The sequence below is a fragment of the Corvus kubaryi genome, unplaced genomic scaffold (genome assembly GCF_017639235.1).
Source record: "Corvus kubaryi isolate FWS band 111438036 unplaced genomic scaffold, C.kubaryi_AGA036_p1.0 37391, whole genome shotgun sequence".
NCBI classification, from domain to species: domain Eukaryota; kingdom Metazoa; phylum Chordata; class Aves; order Passeriformes; family Corvidae; genus Corvus; species Corvus kubaryi.
In genome coordinates this window covers 7,175,377-7,203,167 of record NW_024581130.1, presented here as the reverse complement: position 1 = coordinate 7,203,167, position 27,791 = coordinate 7,175,377, and the positions used below count along the sequence as shown (strand labels likewise).

General features: G+C 52.4%; 1 protein-coding gene across 2 annotated transcripts; it reads left to right on the top strand.

Annotated features, from left to right (window-relative positions):
* Positions 1-8,146: 8,146 nt before the first annotated feature.
* Positions 8,147-24,285, top strand: CD101 (CD101 molecule). 2 transcript variants are annotated; one of them, XM_042038086.1, is made up of 9 exons: positions 8,147-8,321; positions 9,254-9,631; positions 10,465-10,881; positions 13,557-13,940; positions 14,706-15,089; positions 16,025-16,426; positions 20,800-21,201; positions 22,037-22,432; positions 23,967-24,285. In XM_042038086.1, the coding sequence occupies exons 1-9, from the start codon at positions 8,270-8,272 to the stop codon at positions 24,161-24,163; spliced, it is 3,012 nt and encodes a 1,003-aa protein (XP_041894020.1). In that variant the 5' UTR covers positions 8,147-8,269; the 3' UTR covers positions 24,164-24,285. The 2 variants fall into 2 exon arrangements, with proteins under 2 accessions (XP_041894020.1, XP_041894021.1); XM_042038087.1 differs by lacking the exon at positions 22,037-22,432.
* Positions 24,286-27,791: the final 3,506 nt, after the last annotated feature.

The window sequence follows — 27,791 nt, the reverse complement described above, 5'->3', positions numbered from 1 at the left end:
GATGGGTCCTCAGTTTCTCTCCAAACATAGCTTATGTCTCCGTGAAAACACTTCCGGGATGGATTCTGATCTCGATTTTGTTACTTGTGTAACACCTCTGCCTTTGCATAAGAGTCCTTGCATGATGGTTATCTGGATGAATCCAGTCTGCTCTAACTGTGGTTTTTATCCATGCGCAGGCTCCTAGACTTCAGCCAAGCAGCTTTGCTGCTGTGTGGCTACTGGAGTCAACCATGCCTCATACTAAGGTCCCTGGTGTGTTATCCACAGTGTCCAGTCCCTCTGAAGGTGTCTCCTCTAGTAGCTGTGCCAACAGCAAGTGACTGAGTTTCTTGGAGTATTTAGAGCAAAATCATTGCCATAAGGTGAGTCTTCCCGTAAAAAAATGATAATGTGTCTTTCCACTTTTATTGTGGCTTTGGCTTTCTCCCACAGAGACAGACCTTACACACAGGACAGACCTGGTTTGTGTCACTGCCCACTCTCTCCTCTTGCCCCCATCACTGCAGGCTGACCAGCATGGCCTCTTCCTCTAGCTCAGAAATGTCCATCTCTGGTTTTTCCAGGGAGAGCCCCTTCAGCTCAGAGTGCTCAGACTGGTAGAATGATACGTTTCATTAGAAATAAGATGTTAAGGTCCTTTTGAAGTTGATGGCTTTTCCTGTAGCCTTTCAGGTCTGTGCTGAGATGTCTTTGCCTTGTGCCATTATCTTTTTTTTTCTCTCTTCTTTCTGTCTCCTACAGTTCCCTGCATGGATGAATGCAGAAAAGGTCTTTTCAGAAAAGGTCTATAAAGGTCTTTTGTAAGTTGCTATTCATTAAATTCCCCTTCCTCGCTCCGACTGTGTACAGTGTTAACAAGAGAGCTCTCAGGACCCTTGGGCATGGCACTGCTGTCTTTAAACCCTCCATTACCTCCTGTCCGTTGTGGCAGCAGCATGTTGCTGGAGTGTCACCTCTTCCCAGCTTGACTGAGACCCACATTTCAGCAGTGAGTGGTGTTCTCCAAGTCCCTGGGAGTAGCAGGGGAGTTCTGCAGGCTCTCTTAGTTGGAAGGTGTCAGGCAAAAGGAAGATAGCTGCTGCTGCTGTGTTGCAGTAGTGAGCACATCCTTTATCAAGCCCTTCAGTGGCAGCATTGAAGGGGGAGTTGCTTTCACACTGGGACTGACAAGCCGAGCACAAACAAGTGAGATGTAGTGTGTACATTTGCAACTCCTTCTGCCATCTCTGTTTAATCAAAGCAGTGTACCCTGCAGGCTTTCCCTGGAGCTCACTGCAGCTCCTGCCTTTTGTTTGAAGGGAATTTGTTTGGCTCAGAGTAAATATAACGTGGCCTTTCTGTGACGATAGCCAAGACACCGTTCTGTGGTGCAAATGGAGGATACCAGCAGCAACAGCCTCAGTATCACCTGCAATGTGCTCTGCTCTCGTGGTGCTTGTGTGACAGTGAGGGCAGTGTGGGGTGGCGTTGTCCAGAGTGCTCTACCCAAACCTAAGGAGGGTGAAAAGGTGACATATAGGAACCAGAGCATGTGCTGTGTGGCCAGGTACAGCTCTCTGGTTGCTGAAAACACCCAGCCCACCATGTTAATACTACATTGTGAGTCAAGGTTCCCCTGGCAACCCCTCAGGCCTGAATTTCTGAATTTCTTTGGGCACCTGCATATGGATACTTGAAGAGAAAAGATGCTTTAGGAGCTTCAAGAGGAACTGAAGCTGGCAGTTATGGGATTTTTTAGAGGGCCACTCCAGCTCTGCTGTTGGGCCTTGCAAAGCCACTGCTACTCCTGTGATCTCAGAGGAGTGGGAAAGAGGGAGTTCTTTCAGGCAGATGAGCAAAGGCTTTGATGGTAGGCGAGCTGTAAGTGCAGTTCTGCCATTGCTACCTTGCTTTGTCATTTCAGGAGCAGCACTGTGTAATGGTCCCACGCTGCTGGCAGTGCAGGGCTGGCCCCACTCCCCTGGTGCAGAAAACACTTCAGTGTCCTGGCTGGTAAGGATGGGACTTTCTGTCTGTGTAGATGGTGGGGTTTTATGTGGTGGGGTTTCCCCTGGCAGCCCCAGTGCGGCTCCGTGGGACCTCCAACCCCTCCCTCTTCAGCCCCAGCCCCACGGTTGCCTGCCTACAACTCCTGGGTGCTCTGCTCACTGCAGCAGCCGCAGGGCAGGGAAAAATCCACGCACTTTCAGATTCACACACTGCCACTGGAGAGGCACGTGCTTCCTGAAGTGCCTTGGAACCCTCTGCCTACCTCTAGGACTGGGAAACACGGTTTTGTGCATATTCCACCTGGGTTTGTTAGGAGAGCACCTCCCTACTGCAGCTACTGGTGTAGTGGGTTTTGGGAATTGGAGTTGTCATTTTCCCAGCCTAGATGTATTTAACAATTGGTTGCAGCAACGGGTGTTTAATTCTCTTGCTAGCATTTCCAGGCCAGCTATTTAATTTTATTTTTTTCAAACCCTCTTGCTTCTGGAAATCCTGTAATCGAATCCAAGCTCTGTCAATCTAATTAGTTTTGAAGTGTAGAATCTCCATAACTTAGAGACCTAAATAAGCAGCTTAATATGAAAACCTAGTTTCTCTCCCAACACGTAACACCGTTCTGCATTCCCCCACAGAAATTCCTCCTGAACAACAGCCCACTGCAATTGCTCTCCTATCCCTCTGTTAACCTCCCTCCTCTCTTCCCCAGCCTCTGCCCTGGCTGTGTCCATCGGGAACCGAAACAACCAGGCCCATCCCTCTGCTGCTCTGCTTCAAAGAGTCTTTCATGATGCTGCTTGTGTAAAAGATGCTGATGCTGCTTCAAATGCCAGCACAGAGCGGTCCGGGGGCGGCATGGAGCAGCTCCTGGTGCTGCACAGAAGCCGGGCTGGGCAGGGGGGCTGCACTGGGAGACTTCACGGTGACATGAGCAGGCCCTGCGTGTGCTGCAGAGGGGGATCTCTGGAATTTATGGAGGGCAGGCTGCACCACAGAGCGTGGCCTGATGTGGTGCAGGGAAGGGCAGCTGCTGAGCAGGGCCTCTGTGCTGTGGTGCTGCACCACTGGCTCCTCTCTGGGGTGCTGTGAGGAGCTGGCAGGGAGGAGCTGAATTAACTTCCTTGGTGCAGCATCCATCCAGGTCTCCAGCAGTGTGTTGTCTCTCTCAGCTTTCCACTGACTGAAGCAAAGCTGAGATGTCCAGTAGATTTACGTCAGAAACGCACTGCTGGCCCGAACTACAAAGACTATGGCTCTATAGAGGAGTGAGGTTTTCAGCCCTTTTGTGTGGGTAGAAGGTTTTAAAAAAAATGAAAATAAGGGCAAACACACACACAAAATGGAAAATCACTTTTAACTAGGGCAAGACTGGGGCATGTGGTTTAGGCTTTGCTTATGTACCCTTGGCAGAGCAGATTCAGAACAAGTGTTTTTGCCTGCTGCTGTGGCGGTGAAGCAGGAATAACCCATCCCCCTTTCCTGGTTTCTCTGGTTGCGTTGTCTCTGCAGTGCCCTGGCCAACTGTGCTCTTCTTTGACCTTTTTTCCAGTAGAAATGATGGTGCAAATATGAGCAAGCACCCATTCATCAAAAAAGAGTTGTGGGTATCCTCGGCTGAGCGTGGCCAGAGTCCTTAGAAGCTGCAATTGTACAAGACAGGTGTTTCTCTGCTTCTCGGCCAGTTCTGCTCTTCGATTTCAATTTCTAGTGTTTTGTTTGTGCTTTTAATTATTTGCTTTCAGTTGCTGTACTGTATTGTGTTTTTTTCAGTGCAAACCGACCCAACAACCTTTCTGTGCTGCTGTGGGGTTTTGCTCGTGAAGACCCTGACCTTGCCCTGCATTGGAGCCACATCCCATGTGGGCCACACAAGATTTGAGTAAAGGAAGCAAACTTTCCCACCACCATGAGAAAAGGTTGTTATTTTCTTCACCTTTGCTAGTCTTCCCCTTTGTTTTTTGTGTCTCTCTGGTTTTCCTGGGACTGACAAGGAGTTTGGCTCTGCAGCACATTGGGTGTGGGGAGATCTGCATCCACCGAGATCTCGCTTGGCTCCGACAGCCCAAGGTGGAAGCCACGTGGCAGCAAGGCGAGCTCCCAGCAAAGTGAGCGTGCCTCCAGCAGGAGCTAGAGGGATTTGGGCATTTATGCTTCGTCAGGAGGTTTCTGGCTGTGAGAGTGTGCCCGGGGGAGCACGGCTGAGCTGCCGGCCTTGGGGAAGCCAGGCAGCAGGCCGGCTCGCTCTGTAATTGGGGGCAGTAACCAGCTGCCTTTGATGTCTGAGCTGGGCTGAGAAAACCTGATGGCAGACTTCAAAGTCTGTTGCGCCAGCTCCCCTGATTATCTGTAGGCTTCTGGCGCGTCCCCCAAGACTGCCAGATTATCCCAGCTAATGCTGTGCTCTTCCCCGTGTCCCCCCCACCCTGCCTGGCGCCAGCCTCTTGCTTTCAAGGCTGCAGCTTCCATCCCTCCCTGTCCTTCTGCCTCTCCCCAGGCACTGTGGGTGTACGGCAGTGGCATTTCTGGGTGGGAGACAGAGCTCCCGAGACTTGTGAGGCAGAGGCAGCATTTTTGGAGAGCTTGCCTACAGCCTGCACCCCTGGGCTGTGTTCTTCCTCCCCATTTGGTCACAAGAGCAGCCTGAAATGCGGGGAGCTCCGTGCAGCTGCTCTTTGCAAGGCACAGAGGTGTTTACAGCCACGAAGGCACCAGCTGCCTTTCCCTGCCTTTCCCCTCCTAACAGGCTTTCGGAAGCAGGGCTCCCACCCACGCTGCCTCAGGGCATGATGCACAAGCTCAGGAGGGCTGCAAGGACAGGCCTGTGTTGGATTTTTCCTCTTCAGCTTCTCTGCTGGGACCTCAGATTAGTCCCTGGCTCCTTTTGCCACCTGTTCCGGTGCTGAGGGAGCCCCAGGCTGCTGGCAGAGATGTGATGGGCAGGTCATTGCTGAGGGCTTGGCTGGGATGGGGCGAGGAGGTGGCAGAGCCTTGGGGCTGAGCAGAGGCCCTGGAACCCACACCTCTCCCAGGGCAGTTTGCTTTCACCTGGGATATTGCATGGCAATGACAAAAGCTCATGGGGAAACCCTCCCTTTTATGAGCTGGGCTTTGTTTCCTCACAGAGCAAGCAACCTGTACAAATCTGGATTTGCCTGTGACATGGTTTGAGGTCTGATTTCCTTTGGATGGTGGTGTTTGCTGTGACTTTTCAGTGGAAGCCAGCAACGAATGTGATGGCTGCAGGCTCAGGAAACCACAGATTCCCTAACCCCAGGAGCCCAAATGGGGTGAGGGAACTCATGGGAGCCACATAGCCTGACAGGGATCTGGGTTGCAGCCATTCCCGTGTTTGCCTAATAGCTTTTGGTTCTCAACAGACTCTTCCCCCCTAAAACCCAACACTGATTACTGGGTCACCTCCTTCATCCTCACCAACTTCCTCCGCAGCATTTCTACCCTGTGCCTTATTCCCATCTCTCCCCAGGCTCACTGCAGTGTGTAAGGTGAGCGTCAGCACTTGTCTAGCCAGGAGTTTTCCAAGTCACTGTGGATGTTGCTGATGGCTGCTCTGCTCTTTTAGGCAGAGCCTCCACCCTGGCTGCACTGGGCTTGGTAAAACTTCCCATGCTGCATTTTTGGTGCCGTTTTTCTGGAAAGCTTTGACCCAAAGTGTCTGAGCAGCATCCAAAAAGGACGCATTCGAAGGGATCCAGGGAGAGGCAGGAGGAAGGAGAATAGGTATGAAGGCATGCAATTAAAGGTGGTCATCACCAGTGTGAAAGGCAAAGCTAGAGGTGTGGGCAACCCAATCTCCAGCTTTATGCTCTGGAGTGGGAGATGGTGATACCCTGCTGGGGTGTGCTGACAGGTGGCCCTGCTATGGTGCTGGCAGCAGCCAGGCTGTTCCAGGGGCTAGAAGCCGGGAGTGTTTAGTCCCTATGGGCCTCTGCAGCACTTCACCAAGTGGGGTGCCTGGGCACATGCACCTCCTGGCTCAGAGGAGGCAAGTTCTTTGCTCCATGTAGGTACAGACAGGGACCCTCTGTGCTATCCAAGAAGCATATTTCCTTGTCATTTCCTGTCTGGTGTCATCCCCAGAAAAATAGGGCAAGGGAATTTTTCTCCCCATGGATTTGGAGTCACTGATGCAGCTTCTAATGGCAGTGCTGTCTTTGTGAAGAATTCTCCGATCCCCTTCCTTCACTCTTCCCTGCTGTATGTCTGGTTGCATTGATTTCCCAGGGAGGAAGAGAGTGAGTTTTAGACTGTGCAGTCCCAGGAAGAGGGAGCTGTTGGTTTTGTCCATGGAGCATCATTATTGCCAGGGATAGGGCTGGACCAGGCAATCCTATTCTCCCCAGTTTCTCTACTGCAAATGTAAACAGCGACTCATGCATCATTAGAGTTGCAAGCTTGGAGTTAAACTGTTCCCGAGTGTGTGTTTATCTGCACACTGACTGTCGGAAGCTCACTGAGGTTGAACTCCAAGTTTCCTTTCCATTTACTCTGTCACTGTAGCAGAGATGCTTTTGATGCTTTTCCCTCCTCCAAAATGGTAAGTGGGTTGGCTTACTGTCAACAGGATGATCCCCCAGGGCACTGCTGGGAGTGGGTTGCTCTTGGAAAGCAAACCTCTCCGTCCCTTTCCTTCTGAAATGGGAAGGTTTCATCCTGCAGCAGGCAACGTTAGCCTACCACAAGCTATGGCTCTCTCTGTGCATGGCTGTGTCCTGCTGCCACAGGGCACCGGCCCTCCTCAGGGTACAGGTGGGATCCTACAGGGACCTCTGCCTGTTGCCACCGCCTATCCCCCTGGATTTGGCTTTCTGGAGAGCTGTGTGGTGCTGTGGGAGCTGATGAGGAGCCGGCTGATGGAGGGTCAAGCCTTGCAGCAAGGGGCCTCTGCCTCCACCTCCCAGCCTCTCAGGCTGTCGTATGAGATGGTTTTATAAATGGGGAAAGGAGGAACCTCATGTTTGTTTTGGGTTGTTACATGAATCTCTTTCCCTCTGGAAGCCCGCTGGGATCAAGCAAGAGGAGTTGTTTTATGGTTGGTTTTTGCTTGTGAATCCCTGAGCTAATTAAGTCATTCAGTCAATCCCGCTGGCAGTGTCAGGAGCAGCATGGCTCAGGGATAAATACTTGTGCCACCTGGGGAAAAAAAGCCCGACAACCCCAAAACAAAGAAAACAACCCCACCCCAAAAAAAAACCCCAAACCAAAAAGCCCAAATAATTTCAGAGAATGTCCCTGAGCCCATCTCTAGTGTTTTGGCTACATGCCTCAGAGACTGGGTTTTGCCTCTCCAGGATATGCCCCTATCAGCCTTCCACCATGTCCCAGGACACCCCTGGCACCTGCCAGCAGGAGCAGCAGCATGTCCCAGGCAATGCAGCCACAGCACTTATCTCTGGGAATGTGCCAGAGCCCCTGGGACTGTGCTGGAGCCTCCTGACCTCGGCCTTCCAGTGCAGCTCCCTGTGATTTCATTGTTCCTGCAAGGAGTGCTGGGCCAGGATCTCCCACATCCATGTGCCTGCCCACGGGATGTGCATACAGGATAGAGTTCTTGGCCAACTCCTGGAGATTCTGTGGTGATCCTTCAAGAACCAACAAGCCAGCTGGAGTGGCTGTTACGATTCTCCTGACCCATGTAGTGGATGGGCTGGTGGGAGTGCTGTGGGAGAGACACCCCACTTGGGATGCCCCACTGCACCCTGAGGCAGAGCTTGATCAGCCATCTTCAAGGTGCACTACAGGCCACCCCAGCCTGTACCTAAGGCCTCATGCTGCTGCCTGCAGCCATGGGAAATAAATAGCTGCAGGAAGCTTCAGCCCTAGAAATCTGCTTCCATCCCTCCCTGGAATCCAGCCCCTTGCCCCCTCCTTGCTGTTAGCAGGGAGCAAGCTACTCCATGCAATAAAGTGGGAGGAGTGATACAGAGGTTTAGCCCATGAGCTGCTGTTGGACAGCAAAGGCACAGCCAGTAGGCACCCACAGGTGGGCTTCTGGCACAGACACAGTGGCAGAGGGGCTTTGGGCATCGTCACACTTGCCCAGCTGGCCTGGGGACAGGGTGCTGGCTGTCACCTCCCAGAGGGTGTTACTTTGCACCCTGCTCCGTAACTTCTCTCTGCCATTCTAAGCAGAGGAAACCACCACCGACAGACAGTTTCCTCCCAGCAACTTTCTAAGTAGCGGGGCGGCTGTCGCCATCGCCCGGCAGAACCTACCACCACCCCTCTGGGAGAGGAGAGGATCCACGCACAGCGGATTGCCATGGGCCTGGCACGGTGCCTGGCAGCTGCCTTCCTCTTTCTCTTCCTCCTGGGTGAGTGCCCTGCACAGTGGCTGGAGCTTTCTTGGAAGTGTTGTGGGGAAAGCAGAGCACAGGGGGCTCAGCCAGTGCTGCTCTGGCTCAGTGGCCATGGGAAGAGGTGCATCAGCATGTGCTCCTTTTGCACTGTGTTTCCACTCCAAAACGAGAGCCCAAAGCCTAGGAGGGTTTTTGGTGAGGGGATGCGCACATCCTCGTTGAGTGGCTGATTGGGGTGTGGAGGGTGTTACCTTGCTCCCTTTCCACTCGGAAGGAATTTCTGAAGGTTTCCTAGGCAGTGCTGTCACCAGCTCTCTTCCCTGGGCATCACGGTTGGTTTTTTGACTCAGGCCTGTGTCCTGTGGGCAATCTGCTTGGTGTGCATGCCGAGCACCAGACAGAGCGAGTGTCACCACTGGGAGCTATGCAGAAGGGGAGGGTCTGTGGGTGGCAATCCCCAGACCCTCTGCAAGCAGAAATGGAGGGGGGCTCTTGATGCTTCCTGGTGCCCCCTGCCTTCAGAGGAGCTCTTGCTGACCCTCTCTCCTGTGTCCTCCTCCGTTTCTGCCTATGGAGCATCCTGAAGCAGGCAGCCTGCTGCTGACCTCCCCTGTCCCATGTCCCTCAGCTTCTGCGTTGCATGTCCTACTCTGGCAGTGATCAGCTCTGCACCCCTGCTCCCCTTCCTCCCCAGTTTGTGCAGGACCTGAGAACTTAGCCCTCTTAATTTTAACATACCACAAGCTTCCTCCAGTGATCTCAGCCTGGTTGCTGCTGGTTGAGAGAGGCTCTTCAGGCACGAACGGGCTCGGCAGCCCTCTGGCCATGATGCTCTGGTCTCTGTCGTGTGACCCCCAGTGTGGCAGGAGACAAGAAAGCTCAGGGCTCTGTTGTTACACGACTTGTTCTTGTGATTGTACCCCTACAAACACCGTGTGTGCTGACAGGTCTGACCACTAGCCAGCGGGCAGTGACTGTCCAGAAGGGGCCTCTCTACCGCGTGAGGGGGTCCCATGTCACCCTGTGGTGCAAGGTGAGCGGCTACCAGGGCCCGGCGGAGCAGAACTTCCAGTGGTCCATCTACCTGCCCTCGGCCCCCGAGCGGGAGGTGCAGATCGTCAGCACCGTGGACCCCTCCTTCCCCTACGCCATCTACACGCAGCGTGTGCGCAGCCGGGGCATCTTCGTGGAGCGGCTGCAGGGGGACGCCGTCCTGCTGCACATCACCGAGCTGCAGGAGCGCGACGCCGGCGAGTACGAGTGCCACACGCCCAACACCGACGAGAGGTACTTCGGCAGCTACAGCGCCAAGACCAGCCTCTCAGGTGGGTCCTGAATGAGAGCCGTGCTCCCTGTGGGGCAGGTTTCTACAGAAGTGGTCGTCTGTCAGAGGGACAGCTGGGGAAAGGGGCAATTAATGGGGCTGAGGTAGGTATGTCCAGATATCCCCTTGCATATTCTCTGGTTATTGCCTCCCAGCCAGGGCAAGGGAAGGGAAAGGAGGCCTCTGCTCTCCCATGGCCTGACTTCAGCTCCCGACACAGACACAGCATGTCAGAGCTGAGCACTTAGGAAGGCAGGAGTTTCCAGGCTCTGCGCATTAACTGTTGTTGTCTTCTCAGGTCAGGGTTTGGGAATTGTCCCAAGTGGGATACTCACAGATGGAAGGAGGTAGCAGCTCTTGCAGACCGCTGGGGAGGGAAGGCAATGGGGTGGAGAGACAGAGGGAAAGGCCCTACTGTGAGCCCACCAAGTCTACACGGTGGTATGGTACTTCCACTTGGTGTTCAGCCCTGTTTTCTCCTGTATCTCGGTGTTGCACCAGTCTACATTTGGGATAGCGGGGGGATGGATTTTAATCTCCTTGGCATTGCTTAATTAATACTGGCTGTAGTTTGACTGAAGATGGCACTGCAAAGAGATTCTCTGTTTTCGTGTTTGCTGAGGTTTTAGTCACTTCACACCTCAACATAAGCGGCTGGAAGCCTTGTCAGTCAGCTACAGAAGGTATTTCTCCTATGCTGTTGGATCCCTTAGGCCCTGGTTGCAGTTTCTTGGGAGTTGTCCTATGCAGGGACAGGAGCTGGACCCAGTGACTCTTGTGGGTCCCTTTCAAATCAGGATATTCCATGGTTTTCTGTTTCTCCCCCATGCTCAGTGATTGCAGACACCCTCCTGGCTTCCATGGCTCCTCAGGCCCTCACCCTCTCCGAAGGGGATGCGGTGGAGCTCACCTGTGAGGTGTCCACGTCCACTGACCAGCACACCCATCTCTCAGTTGGCTGGTTCCTTCTTCAGGGAGCAGGAGACCACCGCGCCAAGGAGGTCCTCACCCTCTCCAAGGACTTCATCCTGAAGCCAGGTCCCTCTTATGAGCAGAGGTTTCTGGAGGGCAGTGTGGGGCTGAACAAGGTTGGGAACACCACGTACAAGCTCTTTATCAGGGGAGTGGAGCCATCCGACCAGGGGCTGCTGTACTGCGAGGCAGCTGAGTGGATTGAGGATCCTGATGAGACGTGGAAGGACATCTCCCGCAAGCAAACAGAGAGGACTTCACTGGCAGTTGTGAGCCAGGGTAAGGCCTTGCAAACTCACATGTCGGCTCCAACTCCCTTGTGCGTTCAAGGCTCTACAACAGCAGATTTCAGTGCCCCTTCACCTGCCTCTGCTGCAGCCCAGGGACACGCTGGGCACTGAGGGGGTGGGCTGGCCTGGGCTCAGAGCCATGGCAGTCCCTGACTTACGAGCTCTTGGTGCTTCATGCTTTGGCTGTTCATGCAGCCAAATCTCCAATGCCAGCAGCAAGCCCAACCTCACAGACCATGCGAGGTGTTAGCAGAGGGTGCAGTGTGTGCCTGCAGCAGCCTGGCTCCTTGGCAGTGCTAAACTCCAGTGTTTGGCAAACAGTGTTGTTACACTGCCTCGAGGCTCTCGTGGCCTTAATAAAGTGCACCCCAGTCAGCTGCTTGTCACTGTGCCTCAGCCACAGGCACGGAGCGACACGGGGGTGGACTGCATGTGCTGCTGCGTGGCTCTTGTTGGGGGTGGCTTGTCTGTCCCTGCTGCCACCACCCCGCTCGTTACCAGAGCAACTGGTGCTGCTGTTTATCAGGCCATTCCTCTGAGCACCCTGCCTGCCATCCCTCCTGCCACAAGCCTTTGCTGGCTGTGGTCCCTCCCTCTGCTCTTCCCCCAAACTTCCCTCTGCTCTTCCCCCCGTACTTCGAGGTACGCTTTACCTCGAAGCAGCCAAGACAACGCTGTGGCTAGCTGGTGTCCTTTAACATAGTGTGCAGTGAAATGGGAGCAAGTCTCCCACTGAGAGCCTGCCTGTGGAGGTGGTGTACCCTGTCCCCACACCTCAGGGCGGGTGGAGGAGGCTACAGAGCAGAGCTGGGGCAGTAAGGGGAACTGATGTCTCGTGGGAGGCTGGTGAGTCAGAGCAGGAAACCAAAGAAACAGATGGGTGAGAACTATGCACTCCCTATGTGGCTCAGGGGAGCAAGGTATCAGGAGGAGGGGGAGTGAAGTGTGTTCTCTTGTCAGAATCTGTTTCCTGGAACCTGTCTGACTGGCAGAGCTTTATTCCCCTCATTGTGCACTGTTTGCAGCAAAGGCTTTCCAAGCCTGCTGCTGCTTGGGGAGCAATGGCAGTCAGTGCACTTCCTTGCATCCACTTGTTGGAGAGGGCTTGTCATGATTGGAAGTATGTGGCTTCAGGCATCAGTGCCTCGGGATGGTTTAGAAATAGAGAAACCTTGTCAGAATTTGGAATTTGCCCTGTGGTAACTGTTAAAGGTAGAAGGGAGTGATGGTGGTGAGAGGGCATTATGGTGGCAGTATTGGGGCTGCTGGTACTGCCATGGAGGGACAGCAGTGGGCGTGCAAGCCCTCAAATCTGCAGGGCTGGTTTCTTCCTCCAGCACCCAGTGGCGGAGCCCAGGCTGCAGGGCTGAGCACCCCATCACACCGAGAGCCAGTGACCACTCTGACCATGGCTAACTGCTCCATTGGTTTCTATAAACTCTCCAGCAAATATTTAGGAATGCCACACATATCTGCAGCAGCTGGGATTCCTGTTTGCAAACTGTTTATGAACCAGTGTTTAAATTCACAGGGTACTCTGCTTTCAATAAACTATTTTAGACCTTCCAGTTGTGGTCTGGGAGCTGCTCTGTTTTACTTCCAAAGCATGTAACCTTTCCCTTGTTTCGAGACTCAGGGGGCACCACAGTGACCCAGGGAGACAGAGTGGTATGAGCCAGGGAATCGGGGCTCAGTCCTACCTCCAGGTTTTTGGCCATGCCGGTGCTTTGTGGGGTCATGGCACAGGGTTTTGGGGTACCCAGAGTGTCTCCTGCTTGCAGCCACTGTCCAGCCAGGCTGATGCCAGGAACCGGGGGCTTTGACTGCCCAGCGAGGGAGGTGAATGGTGTCATGGGATGCAGAGATGGGGTCCTTACCTCAGACACAGCTGACTGTCCAAGAGGGTCTGCCAAGGGGAAGATGACTTTAGGTTCCCCCTGTCACTGCCCTCTTTGCTCAGCACCTACTGCTAACTGGTATGGGGGGCAGGATCCACCTCATCTTGCTTCCTTCCTACCTCCCCATGCTGTGACAAGTCTTGACATTTCTGCTTTCTGTAGGAACTTAACCCAAATCCTCTCCAGCTTGGAGAGCATCTCTTGCCACAGGAGCCACTGGGAGCTGCAGCACGCAGGACCAGCCACAGCAGACTCAGACAAGCCAGCCCTTCATGCACCTTTTTCCACCACAAGCAGCAGAGTTAAAACCACCACTGTGATAAAACCCCTTTGTGCCCCTTTTTGTCTTACAGGGTAGGTGTTCCATGAGGTAAAACAGCTCCAGGAGCTCCAGAGCAGCACCTGCAAAAGCTGATGCCTCTGAGTTAGGGCAGCCCTCAGTTCAGATGCCTGAGCTGAGCAGGGGGTGGATGTGGCCCAAGGCTGTCCCAGTGAATGCTCTGCTCTGTTGGGTTTAGCTGTTCTTAAGGGGGGAACCCAGCTCCCCAGGGCTCTGGCACTTCCTCCACCTGTGACTGCTGCTTAGTGCCTGGAGCTGGCAACCCTCTCCTCAGGGGCAAAGTTTTCCATCCTGATCACTTTTCTCATGAAAGAAAACGTTTCAACAGAGAATTCCCTCCTGTTGCCCTCTGAAAGGCTGCTGGTGCTGCCAGGGAGGAAGGAAGCAGGGCCACCCATCACCCTCCTTGTTTTTGATTGCCCACAGGCAGAGACCTCTCCGTGGACATCGCTGCTGCTGAACGCTCCCTTTCTGAAGGGGACACCTTGCAGCTAAATTGTGTGGTGGGAGCCCCAAAGAGCAGCAGCAGGCACTTTAAAGTACTTTGGCTCCTCAACAGTGTGGAAGTGGCCATGGTTGACCACCATGGGGTATTTATTTGGGAGGAAGAATACAAGGAGAGAGCCAAGCTGGGGCAGCTCCGAGGATTCAAGCAGAGCAATACAGTTTATGTCCTCACCATCTCTGAGGTGGGGCTGAAGGACAAGGGTACTTACCAGTGCTCTGTGTCGGAAATGAAGACTCCTGGAGACTCATACAGCATCCAGACCAATGTGTCATCAGGCATACAAGTCAACGTGAAGCCAGTAGGTGAGTAAATCCTAACAGCTGCTCTTCTGGGTACTGTCTGCAGGATCCTTGAGTGGGGAATGCTTTAGGTCTGCCCTGATCTTGACAGGGGCAGCAAGAGTGCAAATATGCCAAAGTTTTTGATACAAAATGGGAAAAGCATTTGCTTTAGCAAGTATTAGCCTGACAGACACAGTAGCTGTCAACGAAGTGTAAACCTTTAGCTCAGTCTCTTCACAGTAAGTTTTGGGGCAAAACTTAGGTAGAATTCTGAGGAGTCTGAGTCCTCCTGTGTCTTTGACGCTGAAAACTGTGGGCAACATCTGTTGCTACGTCTGAAAATCACAGGAAAACCCAGCAGAGCAGGTATGTCTCGGGAGGAGGATCATTGCCACTTCCATCAGGGTACTCTCCCTGCCTTGGACGGATAATTTGTGAGAAACCACTCTAAGAAAAGTTTGTAGGAGGCTCTTGGTTTCCTTGTCATAGCTAGATAATGGTTGTTCTGATGTAGCTGGGACTCTGTTTCTTAACTAATTCTTTATATATCAATGTCCCAAGAAAGACATTGAACAGAAAAAACCCAAACCAAGACAAAAAACCACAGCCACAAAGCCTTCTCCAAACTTACAGGAAAAGGCCGGTTGAAAATTTCAGACAATTCCCCAACTCCTTTCCTTTCCCAATGTCAAGACTTATCCAGCAGTTCCATTTAATGCTGCAGTACCTCTGGCTTTTCCTAAGGAGCACCACATCCCCCCCCAACGTGGTAGCTGTTGTTTGCAGAGAGCCACATGCGCCTGTCTGTGTCCACCAGCACCCCACGGATCACAGTGGGAGACTCCCTGATCCTCCACTGTGAGGTGCAGGGAGCCACCGGCCCCGTGTCCGTGCAGTGGTGGCACCTGCTACCGCAGCACCCAGGGCACAGGGTGCTGGTGGCCGCCATGGAGCAGGACGGCACCCTGAGCCTGGGCAGTGCCTACCAGGATGGCCAGACTCGGGGGAGCCTTCGGCTGGAGAAGGACACCTCTGGCACTTTCACCCTGGTGATCCCCAGCACGCTGGACGAGGATGATGGTGGGCAGTACAGGTGTGAAGCAACGCAGTGGCCCCGAGGCTGGAACTGGACAGAGAAGGGGGAGGCAGCAGTGATGGTCAGCTCCATGGGTAAGTTCAGCCACCCGTATTTCTGGGCTGGAGGCAGTGATGGAGGAGTGGGTGGATGCATCTCAGTAGGACATGGGCCTGCTGTGCACTGAGCTCTGCTGTTGCTGCAGGGTGACCTAGGGCTGATCACTTGGCCCTGCATGGCTTCCCCATTTCTAGCAGGATGCTAGAGTCATCCATGGGATGTTTTGGGAGAGACCAGTGGGAGACAACAGCTGAAATGCTGAGAGACCTGACGGGCACTATCTTGCTCGGCAGGTCTTTCTGTTGCCTTAAGCTGAAATACAAAATAACTGTTCTAGAAGCACAATTACTCGCAGTAATTAAGTTCAACAAAGCTACTTGCTGAGTTGTCTGGTGGTGTTTGTCAGAGATACAATCCTGGTGTGCTGGCCTCTGACTGCTTCTCCTGCCCTCTTGTCTGAGTGCAGAGCTGCTAATCTCCACGGTGTGCAGTGCCCACATCCTTTCTTCTTGGCTGCCTTTATGGAGAGGCAGCTTTTGGCTGTCATTTAATGTGGTTTTACTTTCTTGTTGCTGGGCTGGGTGCCTGAGAGCACCAGTCAGGCCACAGGAATTGTTCAGCTTTTGTGGAGGGTGGAGGGAAGCAGCAAACAGGACAGCAGCATCAGCGGAGGATCCCTGGCTCCTCTGGTGTGGCACAGGGGAACTTGGATGAGAGGGTACTGAGGGTTTTCTGGGAAACTGGGGGTGGGGAAGTGTGAGATAGGAGAGGGCCAGGGGCTGCATGGGGCTGGCAGAGCACAGTGCAACTAAGTGGAGAGTGGCAGTGGCAGAGGAGCAGCAGCACTGCTGGTGCCACGGCCCTGCAGTGCCTGGGGCAGTGGTGACAGGGCTGTGTGAGAAGGGTGGCAGTGAGGTGGCACAGGGCAGGACTTCTGTCCCGACACCAAGGGCTCTCTCCTCCCGAGCAGGTCTCGGTCTGCATGCCACGCTGAGGAGCCGAATTGCCACCATCAGATACGGGCAGAGTTTTGAACTCTTCTGCCAAGTGAACGCCGGCTACACCCTGGAGAAGGTGCCAGCGTCTGTGCGGTGGCTTTTCCAGCCCAGCCCCGCCGGTCCCTTCCACGAGCTGGTCCGGGTCGTTCCCAGCGGCACTGTGGTCTGGGGGACTGCGCAGCCACACTTCCAGGGGAAAGCCCAGCTGTCGAAGGCTGACACCTCCTTCAGGCTGCACATCCACAGTGCCTTGCCTGCCGATGGGGGGACATACCAGTGTGAGGTGGAGGTCTGGAGGAGGAACACCCTGCCCCTGGGGCAGCCAGCAGCCAGCACCAGGTCCAATGTCGTGGGGATAAAGGTGGTGCTGCCAGGTGAGCAGAGCCTTCAGCAGAGGTCTCTCCTGCAACTTTAAATCCATCAAACATGACCCAGGGCAACCAGGGCCACTGATGTCTGGGGTATGCCCAGCAGGGTCATCTCCCAGGGCTGAAGGAGATGGTGCTGCCTGTTCTGTTGCTTCCTCAGCACCTGACAAAACCTTGCAGGCAAATTTGGTGTTGGCAAGTGGCAATACCTATTTGTTTGCAGATCATGCCAAGCATACAGGGATCAGCCTTGCCACTAGGATTTTAAGCCTGGTTTCTGGAAAGAAGGAGTGCCCCCCAAGAAGCCCAGCTGAATGTTAGGGGTGCAAGGTGCACCCCATGATGTGGGCTCTGGGAGGCAGAGAGAGACCAGCCCCTGAAGCTGATGCTGGGATATGGCTGTGTTTCCTGACCAGAATAGTCAAGGTTTTTCTGAGAAAGCACCAGGGCTCTCTGCCGGGCTGGGAGCCAGCACTGAGCGTCGGGGTGCCAGGGACTCCGTGGGGAGGTATCTCCTGCCAGGCACGGGTGGGCTGCCCTGCCCAGGGTTCCCTTTTATGGCCACCCCTGCAGGCAGGGTCTGCGCTGTCATCCCTCCTGCCAGCATCCCGATGGGAGCCTCGTCCTCTTATGGAAGAGAGATGTTGCAAACAGACCTCAGCCCCCCGGCCATCCTGCTTCCTGCCCCTGGCAGCACCAGGGTGTCAGTGTGCCCTGCTCACAGCTGGGGCTGCTGCAGGGACTGCAAGGTTTGTCCTGGTCAAAGCCTCTGAGCCTGTGGAGGCAGGTGTGAGAATATGGGTTGGTTTATTTTTTTTTGCCCTCGTGTCTGTTCTGCCAGCCAAGGAGAGTTCTCGCTCTTTTTTTCATGCATCAAGTGCTCCTTCCTCTAAAATCCTTGGATTTTTGGAATCACAACCCAGTGAACTGAAATTATGCATTTTTCATGTTTTTTAACTGATGGGTTTGCTGTGCCGTAAGTGAATATATTTCCTTCCCTGTCTGGGCCCTTTGCTCTGGTGCTCTCTCCTGTTTCACTGCTACTCTTTCCTCACCCCTGTGGAGCTGACTGCTGGGATGCTCTGTGTGACACCTGAGCTCCAGCCAGCTGGGGCAGGGTAGCACTGAAGCGAGGGGTGACGATAATCAGCATCTCTGAGCACACATCTCTAGTGTAAATGGCATTAGGATGAGCAGGTGTAACTGCAGAGCATCTACACAGAGGAGATGGTAGCAGCAAGAGACTACAACATTTGGCTCCAAACGTATTGCAGCTGTTGTTGGATACTGAGACACTGTAAAGAGGGTGGGAGCTGGGAGAGGGTGATGCACAGGGGGAGGTTGCTGCTGGCTCTAGTGCCATCTTTCTCAGAAAGGCAGCACGAGCCAGTGAAGGATGTTTGGGAAGGTAGAGAAGTCTGGGGAGGGAGATGACTCAGGAAGCAATAGGGTGAGGCGAAGCTGCAGAAAATGAAGCTGCAAATCATGAAAATCACCAGCCTGCTTCTTCTCATGTAGAACCTCATAGCTGAAGCCTGCTGAGATACTGGAGTTCTTGACTTTTTGCTTCAGCACTTTGTTTACTACTTGATGTCAGTCGGTACTTTAGGAGTTCACATGCTGCTGTGGTCTATGGATCATCTTCAGATGGGGGGGACACCCATGAAAGATTATAACAGGCGGGGAAGGAGGACAGATCTTCTCCATTTCCAATTTCTTGGGTGGGGTCTCATCATTATTGTTTCATGAACCTATCAGTGCAGCTGCCTGCTGTGGCTTCCCTCACACTGGAGTGAGCTGCAGGGGTTTTTTCACCTCGTGTCCCTCAGGCCAGCAGCCCACATGGGCCATGCCCTTCTGCCTGCTCCACTGCTACTGGGCCAGGCAGAAAACAAAGCATCAGCAGGCACGGGTCACAGGGACATGGGCAGCAAGATGCTTGGCTTGGTTAATTAAATTGAAAATGAAAGGGAAAACAGCACCATGGCTTTATGTGAGAAAGGCAGAGGCAGGCAGCTGCTCTGCCTTTTTGGTAATTGATCTTTAGCAGCAGAGAGAGGAGATCTGGAGCTAAAACAAAGGGGCTTTGCAGCAAGTGCTCTGCTTCCTCTTGAGGTGATCTCTGAGAGTGTAACCGCAATTCTACTCATCAAAATGAAGTGCTCAAAGCAGTGGTTCCTGTGCCTCCTCTCTGCACTCCAGTAGCTTTTCCTTCTCTGGAGCATTTTCTGCCCCAGCACATGTCAGGCCAGGCCATGCTCAAGCAAGACCCTACCTGCCCCTCGTCCCCTGGCAGTTCACTGACTGGCTGAGTGGTATCCTCGGTACGGAGCAGATGAAGTTAAGAATTAAGTGTCTTATTTTTTCCAGTGTGATCAGTTCACCTGTCACAGAAACATAGGATGGTGGAGATTGGCAGGGGCCTCTGGAAGTCACCTGGTCCAACTCCCTGTGCAAGCAGGGCCACCTAGAGCAGGCTGCTCAGAGCCATCTCCAGATGGCTTTTGAGTACCTCCAGTGTGCCCCTCCGAAGATTTGTGCTTCTATAGAGCCAGCTCTGGGATGGGTATGGTTTTACATACTGCAGTTTAAGACATCAACTTCCATCTAGTTCCCAGGTGTGCTCAAGTCTGTGTGATTTTTGTGGTGGATCTGATGAATTTGCACAGCGTCCTAATTAGGGTGACTGCTGTCCCTTCTCTTCTGCTTTTTGCCCATACCTGTTTCTTCAGAGCAGCAAATGTGCACTGTGAAATGCAGGTCAGCACTTTGATCCCTTGGAAGCATCCGCCTCCCAGACATCCTCGTGAGTGTTGCTGTGGAAATCCAAACCACTGAAGTGAGGCAATAAGTGGATACTGGGTCTTGTGCAAGTCCCTCTGAGGAGGGAACTGTCAACCTTTTGGTGAAAATGTGGTTGACAAAGGAGGAAGAGCAATGGGGTACAAAAAACAGCATAAGCACGGAGATTTTGTTGGCAGATTTGACATAGAGGCAGAGGCCTTACAGGGATGTAGAGAGCCATTGGCTGGGATATTTTGCTTTGACCAGTCTCAAGAGAGGCAGCGAAGGCCTCTGAAGTGGATTGCTTGAGTTTTGAGAAGAAATGCTTGAAGGAAGGGGAAATATGCAAGCTTTCCCCTGCAGTGTCCCTCTTCCCCCTCAGCCCCTGTGGGAGAAGCCACAGCTCCCTCCTGTCCCAAAGCCCTCTCCACAACCTGCTGCCATCACATCCCTTGGGAAGGTGCTGTGGAGGAGAGTGCCCTCCTGAGCCTGTGGCCAAGGCTGGGGGTCTGGGACATTCTGAGGGACCATCTCAGTGTGTCCTCTGTTGCCTGTCCCCAAACCAGCACCCAGGGGCTGAGCTTAAGGGAGCTCAGTTGTCCCCAGCCTCTGTGGCAGAGGGTGTCCTGCTGCTCAGCTCATATGCAAGGAAAGTGCTAAGAATGGAAACTCAGGCTACAGTCCCTTAAAACCGTGATGGTGTCTCCTGAGTTATTTCTGCCTACCCAAGGGCGGATACCTGTGTGTACTCCCTCCCCTGATTGCTGACTTCATCTAACAGAGGTGGGGTCTCAGAGTGGAGGGGGGGGTGGAGGAGAAATGCAGGTAGTTGGAACACCTTTAAAGATATGGATTTGCAGCCTTTTCACTGCTGGAGGAGAGGTTCCAACAACAGGTGATGTGCTGTGGGAAGAGGGTCCCTCAAACCAGGAGCAGCACAGACACAGCAGGACCAGCAGTGCCTGCTGCCGGGGGGCAGAGCCGCAGGCAGCACCACAGTTCCACTCTCCTCAACTGCACAGCTCTGAACCATCACTGGGTGTGAACACAGAGGTGTGCAGGACTCTGTCACGTGGTTTTGGATTAATAACCACAGCAAACACCTGAGATGGCAACTGTTAGTGAAACCCACATGGGCTCTGTAGTCTTCTCTGCGATAAAAGACACTTGTTCACAGTCTCCAAAGGCGTGGGTGGGTTTTGTCACATATGTGTGAGCCTGCTGATGGAAGCAGTGGTAGACAGACACATTTGCTTCAGACAGAGGCTTTGCCTCCAAGCTCCAACACAATGGTTGCCTCAGTCCCCCATTCCTGCTCCATGGTCTCCAAGGCACTTCCTCTGCTACTCTTCTTCCCAGTGACACCCAGCTGTGATTCCCTGCCATTGTTCAAACAAGGGTGTGTGGATTTGCTCTTTCCCTCCTTCCTCCACTCCTCTGCTGCAGCATCCCTTAATGAGTCTTTGTTCTCTGTGCACCCTCGTCCTCCCTCCTCTTTCAGTGTGTTTCTCTCAGGACAGCTTTATTCATCTTCTTGCCAGTATCCCTGTATTGGCAGCTGCATCTGGCATGATTGTTTTGTTTCTCCATTTTAGAAAGCAAGCTTCAGGTTGCTACGGAAGACAGCTCTGTGGAAATTGCCAGCAGCAACACAGCCATTGAGTGCAGGATTGTGTTTGCCCAGAATAATTCGCAGTTTGCTGTTACCTGGTACCGCCTCCCTCCTCTGGCAGATGCAACCCCCTTGCAAATCATCAGGGCCAACTACAGTAGCATACTGGAATATGGGTCTAAATTCAGCTCTCCTGAACAAAAGTCCCGGTTCCTGAGCCAGAGGGTGTCCAGCAGCGTATTCCAGCTGCAGATTCTGTCTGCAGACTTCAGGGACGAGGGCAGGTACTACTGTGTGGTGGAGGAATGGCTCTGGCTGGTGGATGGCTGGTACAAGCTCGGAGAGGGAGCATCAGGAAGGACCACGGTGAAGTTCAAACCCCCAGGTGAGCAGGTGTTATCCCTTGTACAGGTACTGCTGGAGAAGGTTGGATCAATGTTTGACAGGCCCCTGCCAGGCCTCTCCTAAGCTGGCAGGGCTTAGGAAAAGCAGCAGCTCCTGCATTGGATCTGAGGCTTAGGGATGCAGGAGTTGTCAGTGCCTCTCAAAGGGAAATTAGGAAGATTTACCACATCCTCCCAAACCAACCAAGCTGCTATTTTTGCTACTGGTAGATGTAGTCAAATGCTTCATAACAAAAGTGAATTGTGGCCTTTTTCTTTTCCCTCCAACACCTGGTGCACTTGGTTGGTTGTACAGTGCTGTAATAGAGAAGCTGCCCTTTGCTGGTACTCCTGAGCATCCTGAAGGAAAACACTTGGATTTCCTTACCCTGCAGCACATTGCTGCTAAGAAACAAAACTGAAGGTTCAGCTGCTCTCACCTTAATCACTGCACCACTGGGGTGCATGGTGGGTCTCCCTGGCTCAGTTCTTCCCTTTCTCAGCCTCACTCCAGCCCTAAATAAAGTGGATCAGAGAATTTCAGCTTCCTAAATAGCTTTTGGTCCAAAGGATGCCTTGATCACTTATTTGGAGGGGGTAGGGAGTATTACAGCACAGGGGGCAGAGATGATGGGGAAGGTGGGGACACGATGCCCCAGGGAGAATGAGCCACAGGAGCAAGGGGCCTGTGGGTGTCCTGCAGAGGCTCCCACAAAGGCCACTCCAATTCCTCACACTTTGCTCCAGAAGGTTTCTATCAGCCTGTGGGTGCAGGCAGAAGTATTTCTCCGGCAGTGCAACACCACAACATCTCTTTCTGCTTGCACCCTACCCCAGAGCACGGGCTGCAGATGGAGAGAACCAACCACAGCCTCTCTGCGAGGGAGGGCGAGGAGGTGGCGCTGCCCTGCCGGCTGCGGGGTGCCCAGCTGCCCGGCACGCTGCTCTCGGCCACCTGGTTCCAGGCGAAGAGCAGTGGCCGTGCCAGTGCCCTGCTGACCCTCCGCTACGATGGCACCATGGAGTACCCCCAGGAGCGCCTGGCAGGGAGGCTGTACCTCCGCCGCCCCTCCGCTGGCGACTTCAGCCTGACGCTGAGCAGTGTGGAGAGGGGAGATGCCGGGGCGTATTACTGCCAGCTGCAGCAATGGCAGCAGCAGAGCGAGGGGAAGGACTGGGCTCTGCAAGCCTCTGCGTGCTCGGGGTACACCCAGCTCACCACCATCCCGCCAGGTAACTCTGCTGGGTGCCAGCGGCTGCTCGCCCTGCATGGCTCGTCTCCCCATAGCCATGCTGGGACCAGAACCTTAAATGTTTTGGGGGAAAAATTCTTGGTGGGAATTTCATGGCAAGTCTGTCTCCAGCGAGGTCTCTAAAAACAGCCTCTGTTCTCTTTGGGGTGAGTTGGGTGTGCATGCTGGGTGCAAAGGTAGGACTGGATTCTGCATGCACAAGCTTAAATAAATAAAAGCAAAGGTTTCAGTCAGGTGCACACAGTGTCTCTAGGAAGGTAATAGGCAGGAATTGTTGCTGTTTTGGGAAAATAGGAGGCTCAGATGACCCATGTGGAGGAAAAAATATAAACTGTGAAATCAATCATGATGCATCCAGCTGAGAGGATCTTGCAGTCATACTCATGCCTTCAGCTGTGGAGCCGCCATGCCTGAGGCCAGCCTGGGTGCCTACATGGGTTATGGCTTCTGCAGCAACCCCTGGTGCTGACCAGCATGGAAAGGGTGACCCTGCAGAGCCCTCCCCAGTGCCTGCTACTCCCACAGCCAGGCACGGAGCCTGCTCTCATGACTTTGCACCTACAGCAGAGCTAATCTGGATTTAATTGCACAGAGAGGGACTGACAACACTTCATCCCCCCTGCTGTTGTGTTACTGCTGTTGTCCATCACGGCTCCCTCTAGCACTCAGATTTCTCCTTCATCAGCTCCCTTTGTCTCTTGTTACCCATTACTGATGGAGTAACTATTGCTAAGATTGCTCAGTAACTGCTAGTAAATTCTCCTCCAATTTTTGAATAAGTGTTTTTGCCAAGTGGTTTTCATGGTTTTCAGAAAAGGCAAAAGATTAGCTGGGTTGTTTTTCCTTCTCCCTCTCTTTCTAATATTTTTTTTTCTTTTCGGAGGGGTGGCCATGTGTGTGCATGTCTGTTCCTCCAGTGATGCAGTTATCTTTGAAGTACCTAGCAGCCTCCACCTCAGCTGGGGAGCTGTTCTGCAGGAGCTTCCAGGGATGAGGATGGTGCTCACAGCTGCCTGCGGCTCAGTGTGGATGAGATACCATAGCAGATCAGCAGTAATGAGGAGGGGCAGGTGTCTGGTGGGGACAGGGACCTCTTGATCTGGTTTCCTTTGCTTTCCTCTTGTCCTTTCTTGCTCAATGGTGCAGCCTCTGACAGACTTCTACCTCACCCTGCCATCCCTGGTGTCAGGCAGGAACCCAGAGGGGTGAAAGGTGTGTTGCTTTTCCTTACTGAGCCCAGTCTGGAATGGGTTAGCTAAAGAACTGTGCAGTTTCTGTTGGGATATTTCAGATGAACAAGCCAAGACCTTATCTGACCTCCCCAGACAAGAAATTGAGGCAAATTACCTGGTTTCTCTCCCCCTTCTCCTCAGATAGCCTGTATGAATTCTTAAAAATTGGTAGCTGTTGAAGATTGAGGGAAAAGTGTTAAGAAAATAGAACTTAGAGAAACAGTAGGAGAGAGAAACTCAAACTAGCTTGGGGGCTCATTTTTTCTTTCTCTTTTCCTTCAGAGTCAACTGTTTTGTCCAGGATCTGCTCATCCCCATCACTGCTGAACTTCATCTTATACTTACCACTGGTTCTGATCCTTCTCCTGGCCCTTGCTGTCTTCTGCTGTTACTGCAAATTCAGGAAAAGCAAGAAGGGCAACATCACAGGAAGCCAGCTGATGGAACTGGAAGGGGATGGAGAGGTCAAGAAAACTTAGCTGGTCTGTAGAGGCAGATGTAACTTGGAGCAGCAGAGCTGGACAGCTGAGAAGGACTGTACTTGCAGAGGGGCTTTTTTATTGTTTTGTAGTAGCTCTTGCAATAAATCCTTGAAATTGTGTGTTTGCTTTTGATGGAATGAAGCAGCTTTGGAATTACTAAGCAAATAGGGTTTTCATAACAAGTGTTCCTGGCTTTTAGGTTAGGTACTCACCCATTTCCCACTCTGCTCATTGTGGTATATTTGGGGTCCTTGCAGTGTGTATCTCCTACTGTGGATGGAAGTGGTGTTATTCCTCTGCAGGAATTAGAGGAAAAAACAGCTCTTTCTGCACTGTCTCACAGAAGTACCACATTTCTACTATTTTTGGCCATCTTGACAAAATCTATGTGGTATCCAGGCTAAAAACCAGTGGTAGAGCTGGAAATGGAATATGGGTGTCCCATTTAGGTCATCACCCTTGCCTTTGCCCACCCTTTGCTGGCAAGCTCTTGGACACTGCTGTTTTCACATTCTGAGAGTGCCTGTGCCCAAAAATCATCATCTCCAAAATAAAATGGGTCTTCATCACAAAATCTGTCACAGGAACATGAGGAATGAGAAAGGCTGGCTGGGTCTGAAGAAGGTCCAGAGCAGAGGAATTGCAGCCATCCACAAAAAGCCAATTTCTGTTGACCCAGTAAAAGACTCACATGGAGTCTTGGATCCCAGGAGAAAGTTGTGGACACCAAACCATCTCAGACATGAGTGAACAAACTTTCCAGCTCCTTCCTTTGCTTTCTGCTGTAGAAGACAGCATCCAGCCCCTGGTACCTGGGCTGTCTGTGGGTCAGGAAGCTGCACAGCTGGGACCTGGTATTAGGCACATCCAGGTGGTCCCATGTAATAAAAAAGCCATGTGTGTGTTTGTGGGGCAGCTCCTCTATACTCTGGAATCCAGCTCGGGCTCACCTTTTCAAGGCTGAGAAGCTCTGCTACCTGAAGAGAGGCTGGCATAGAAGAAAGGAGATTTCTATCCAGTCCCTGTAAGCCAAGGGATACTCAACCCCTAATTGTGCAAAATGGGATGTGGTCCCAGGGAGTAAGGTTCAGGTATCAGGGCAACACTTTGAGCACTATCCTCAGACCAAAGTAGCTTTATAGAAACCACAGCAGACATTTATGAACCTGCTTCCTGTGACCACAGAGAGATTAGGAGACACCATAGCCCCACCAGATGATGTGTTCTTTCACTTTCTCTGCAATTAGGAAAGCTGCCTGACTATATCCTGAAGAACAGGATAGGTACTTCAGCCCCTTGAAAATGCAGTTTTTGCACACATCTGAAGACTGCTGCTCCTGCTTCCCTGTTCAGCCACCTCTGTCTGGGCTGGCTGGTTCCAGCTTGCTCAGTCTTTCCCTGCAGGATGTTTTCTGGACCCCGTGCAGCTTTTCCCTTTGCTGCCTTGACCCTGTCTGCCTCTCCCACAGCGTGAGTGCTCAGAGCTGCACGTGGGGCTCTCTGCAGAGGTTTCCCCCCTGCCTTGTGGGTTATGCCCCGTTTACACATCCCAGTTGGATGTTTGGTTTTCTCTGTGTGCGTGTGATGGCGCGGCACCGTTTGTGCTTGGCTCGTGATCGTCAGGCTCCTCTCCTGCAGCTTTGCTGTCTAGCGAGTTGTGTCTCCCCTCTGAGTTCAGGCTGTTGACTTTTCCTATCTAACTGAAGCCCCGTTTGCATGGGGGTGTTGAACAGCTTTCTGCACCAGTTTGCGGAAGATCCTGCTGTCTGTCTGAGCCCTGTCTCGGTAAAGCTTCAACTCATGGGCCAGTTTCAGTCTGTTTGACAGAGAAGCAGATGCTCCCAGGATATTAAACTCCTACAAGTTTCATGGAGGGGTAGGTGGATGAAGGAGAGGAGGCAGGCGAGTTTTCCCACCAAGGGGAAAGGCTGCACCTGGCTTGTGCTTAGGGGATATGGAAAGGAGATGAAGGTGTGCTAGGCATGGGAAAGCAAAGGAGGAACTGCTTTTGACTATCAACTGTTAACAGTAATTCTGTGCATATAGCTTATCTGCTGATTTTGTGCTGTTCATCCATGTTTTCATTTGGATTGTTTCCTTAGCTTGCCCAAGAATACCTCAGGAGCCTACTCCACAAACCTTGGTAAAGTCAAGAATATATGATGCCTGCTGCTTATCCCTTCCCACAAGGTTTTCAGTCTTGTTGCAGGGGAGATAGGTAGGTCTGCTTTGGCTTTGTTCAAACAAACAAAAAAGTTGTGGGGTTTTTTTTCTTGCATTCTTTTTACTACTTTTAAATACGTTGTCCCTGTACCTCCCTGAGAATTACAGTTAAAAAGATGGTGTTCATTTCCACTTCTTTTTAAACATAATTTTGCCCTATTCCTCTCACTTGGTGTCTCAGACCTCCTCAGATATTGCCACAGCAAACTACTAGCAGATGGCTTGACAGCCCATTCCTTACATGGCTTAGGATGAACATCATCAAGATGATCTTTCTAGTCAAAAATCTGAATTACTGAGGCTGCTATTCATTACCAGAGTGCTGGGGACAGCCCCTACCCTGCTGTAGGAGTCACATGTGTGGGTCAGTCTCCAAAAGCTGTGTGAGCTCTGAGTGGCCTGGCTGGGTTTGGTGCATCCCCCAGGCTTGTGCTGTCCCTCTCACTCAGCCACCTCAGCAGCCCCTGGCAGGTCTGTGGAGGCATCTTTCCTGCCATCTGATCTGCACACAAAAAGCTGCAGACTGCTGCAACATGAGATTTTTGCATCTGGTGGACTGGGGGGAAAAGGTAGGCAGAGGGAGGTTTCTCCATCAACAGGGCACTTTATTCTTCTGTCCCATTTTTGCTCAGTTAACCAGAGCCCCATGTAAGTAGCAACTTTCTGTCCATGCAGGTGTAGACAGTTTAATTTAAGTTTGTAAGTGTGTCTAGGGCCTTGATGAAAGGTCTGCAAGGAGAATGTGTGGTTTTGCAGTGGTGGGGCTTTTTCCTCTTTATTTTTTTTTTTCCCTGGCTTTGCTGGGTCACCACCAAACCTTTCAGCTGTGTTTTTAAGATTTATTTTTTTCCATGAGAGAACTTGGAAAGAGTTGTAACTTATCACAGCAAAAGCTCTAAAACAGTCCTATTTTTAAAGAGAACAATTCTGTCAGCTGAGGTAAATGTATGAGAGGGAGAGAGATATGTGTGCTTGGTGGGTCAGGGAGAGGGTGTTGCTTTTGCTGCTGGGGCTCTTGACCACTCTTACCCACCCCCACCACCACCTTTTGTTCAAATCTAGCCTGTGATATACATTAGAACAGCTGATAAAAGATATATTTAGCTGTTCTAGCCATTCCCCACCTGAAGGGGAGAAAACAATGCAGCAGCACAGCAGTGCCCCTGCTGCACCCTGTCCCTGACATGTGTCTGTGCCCAGGGAATGAATGTCCTGTGTGAGGGCAGCATGTGACAGGGAGATCCAGGGTCATTTCACAGGTTTAAAGCAGTTTAAAAGGGTTACAGGGCCATGCGGCAATGCAGAGCTTGGTCCATGAGGAATTAATCCACTGGGAAGCGGTTGCACGGGGCTTTAAAAACAGAAGTTCTGTATTGTGTGTGGAAGGTTTTCATAGGAAGGT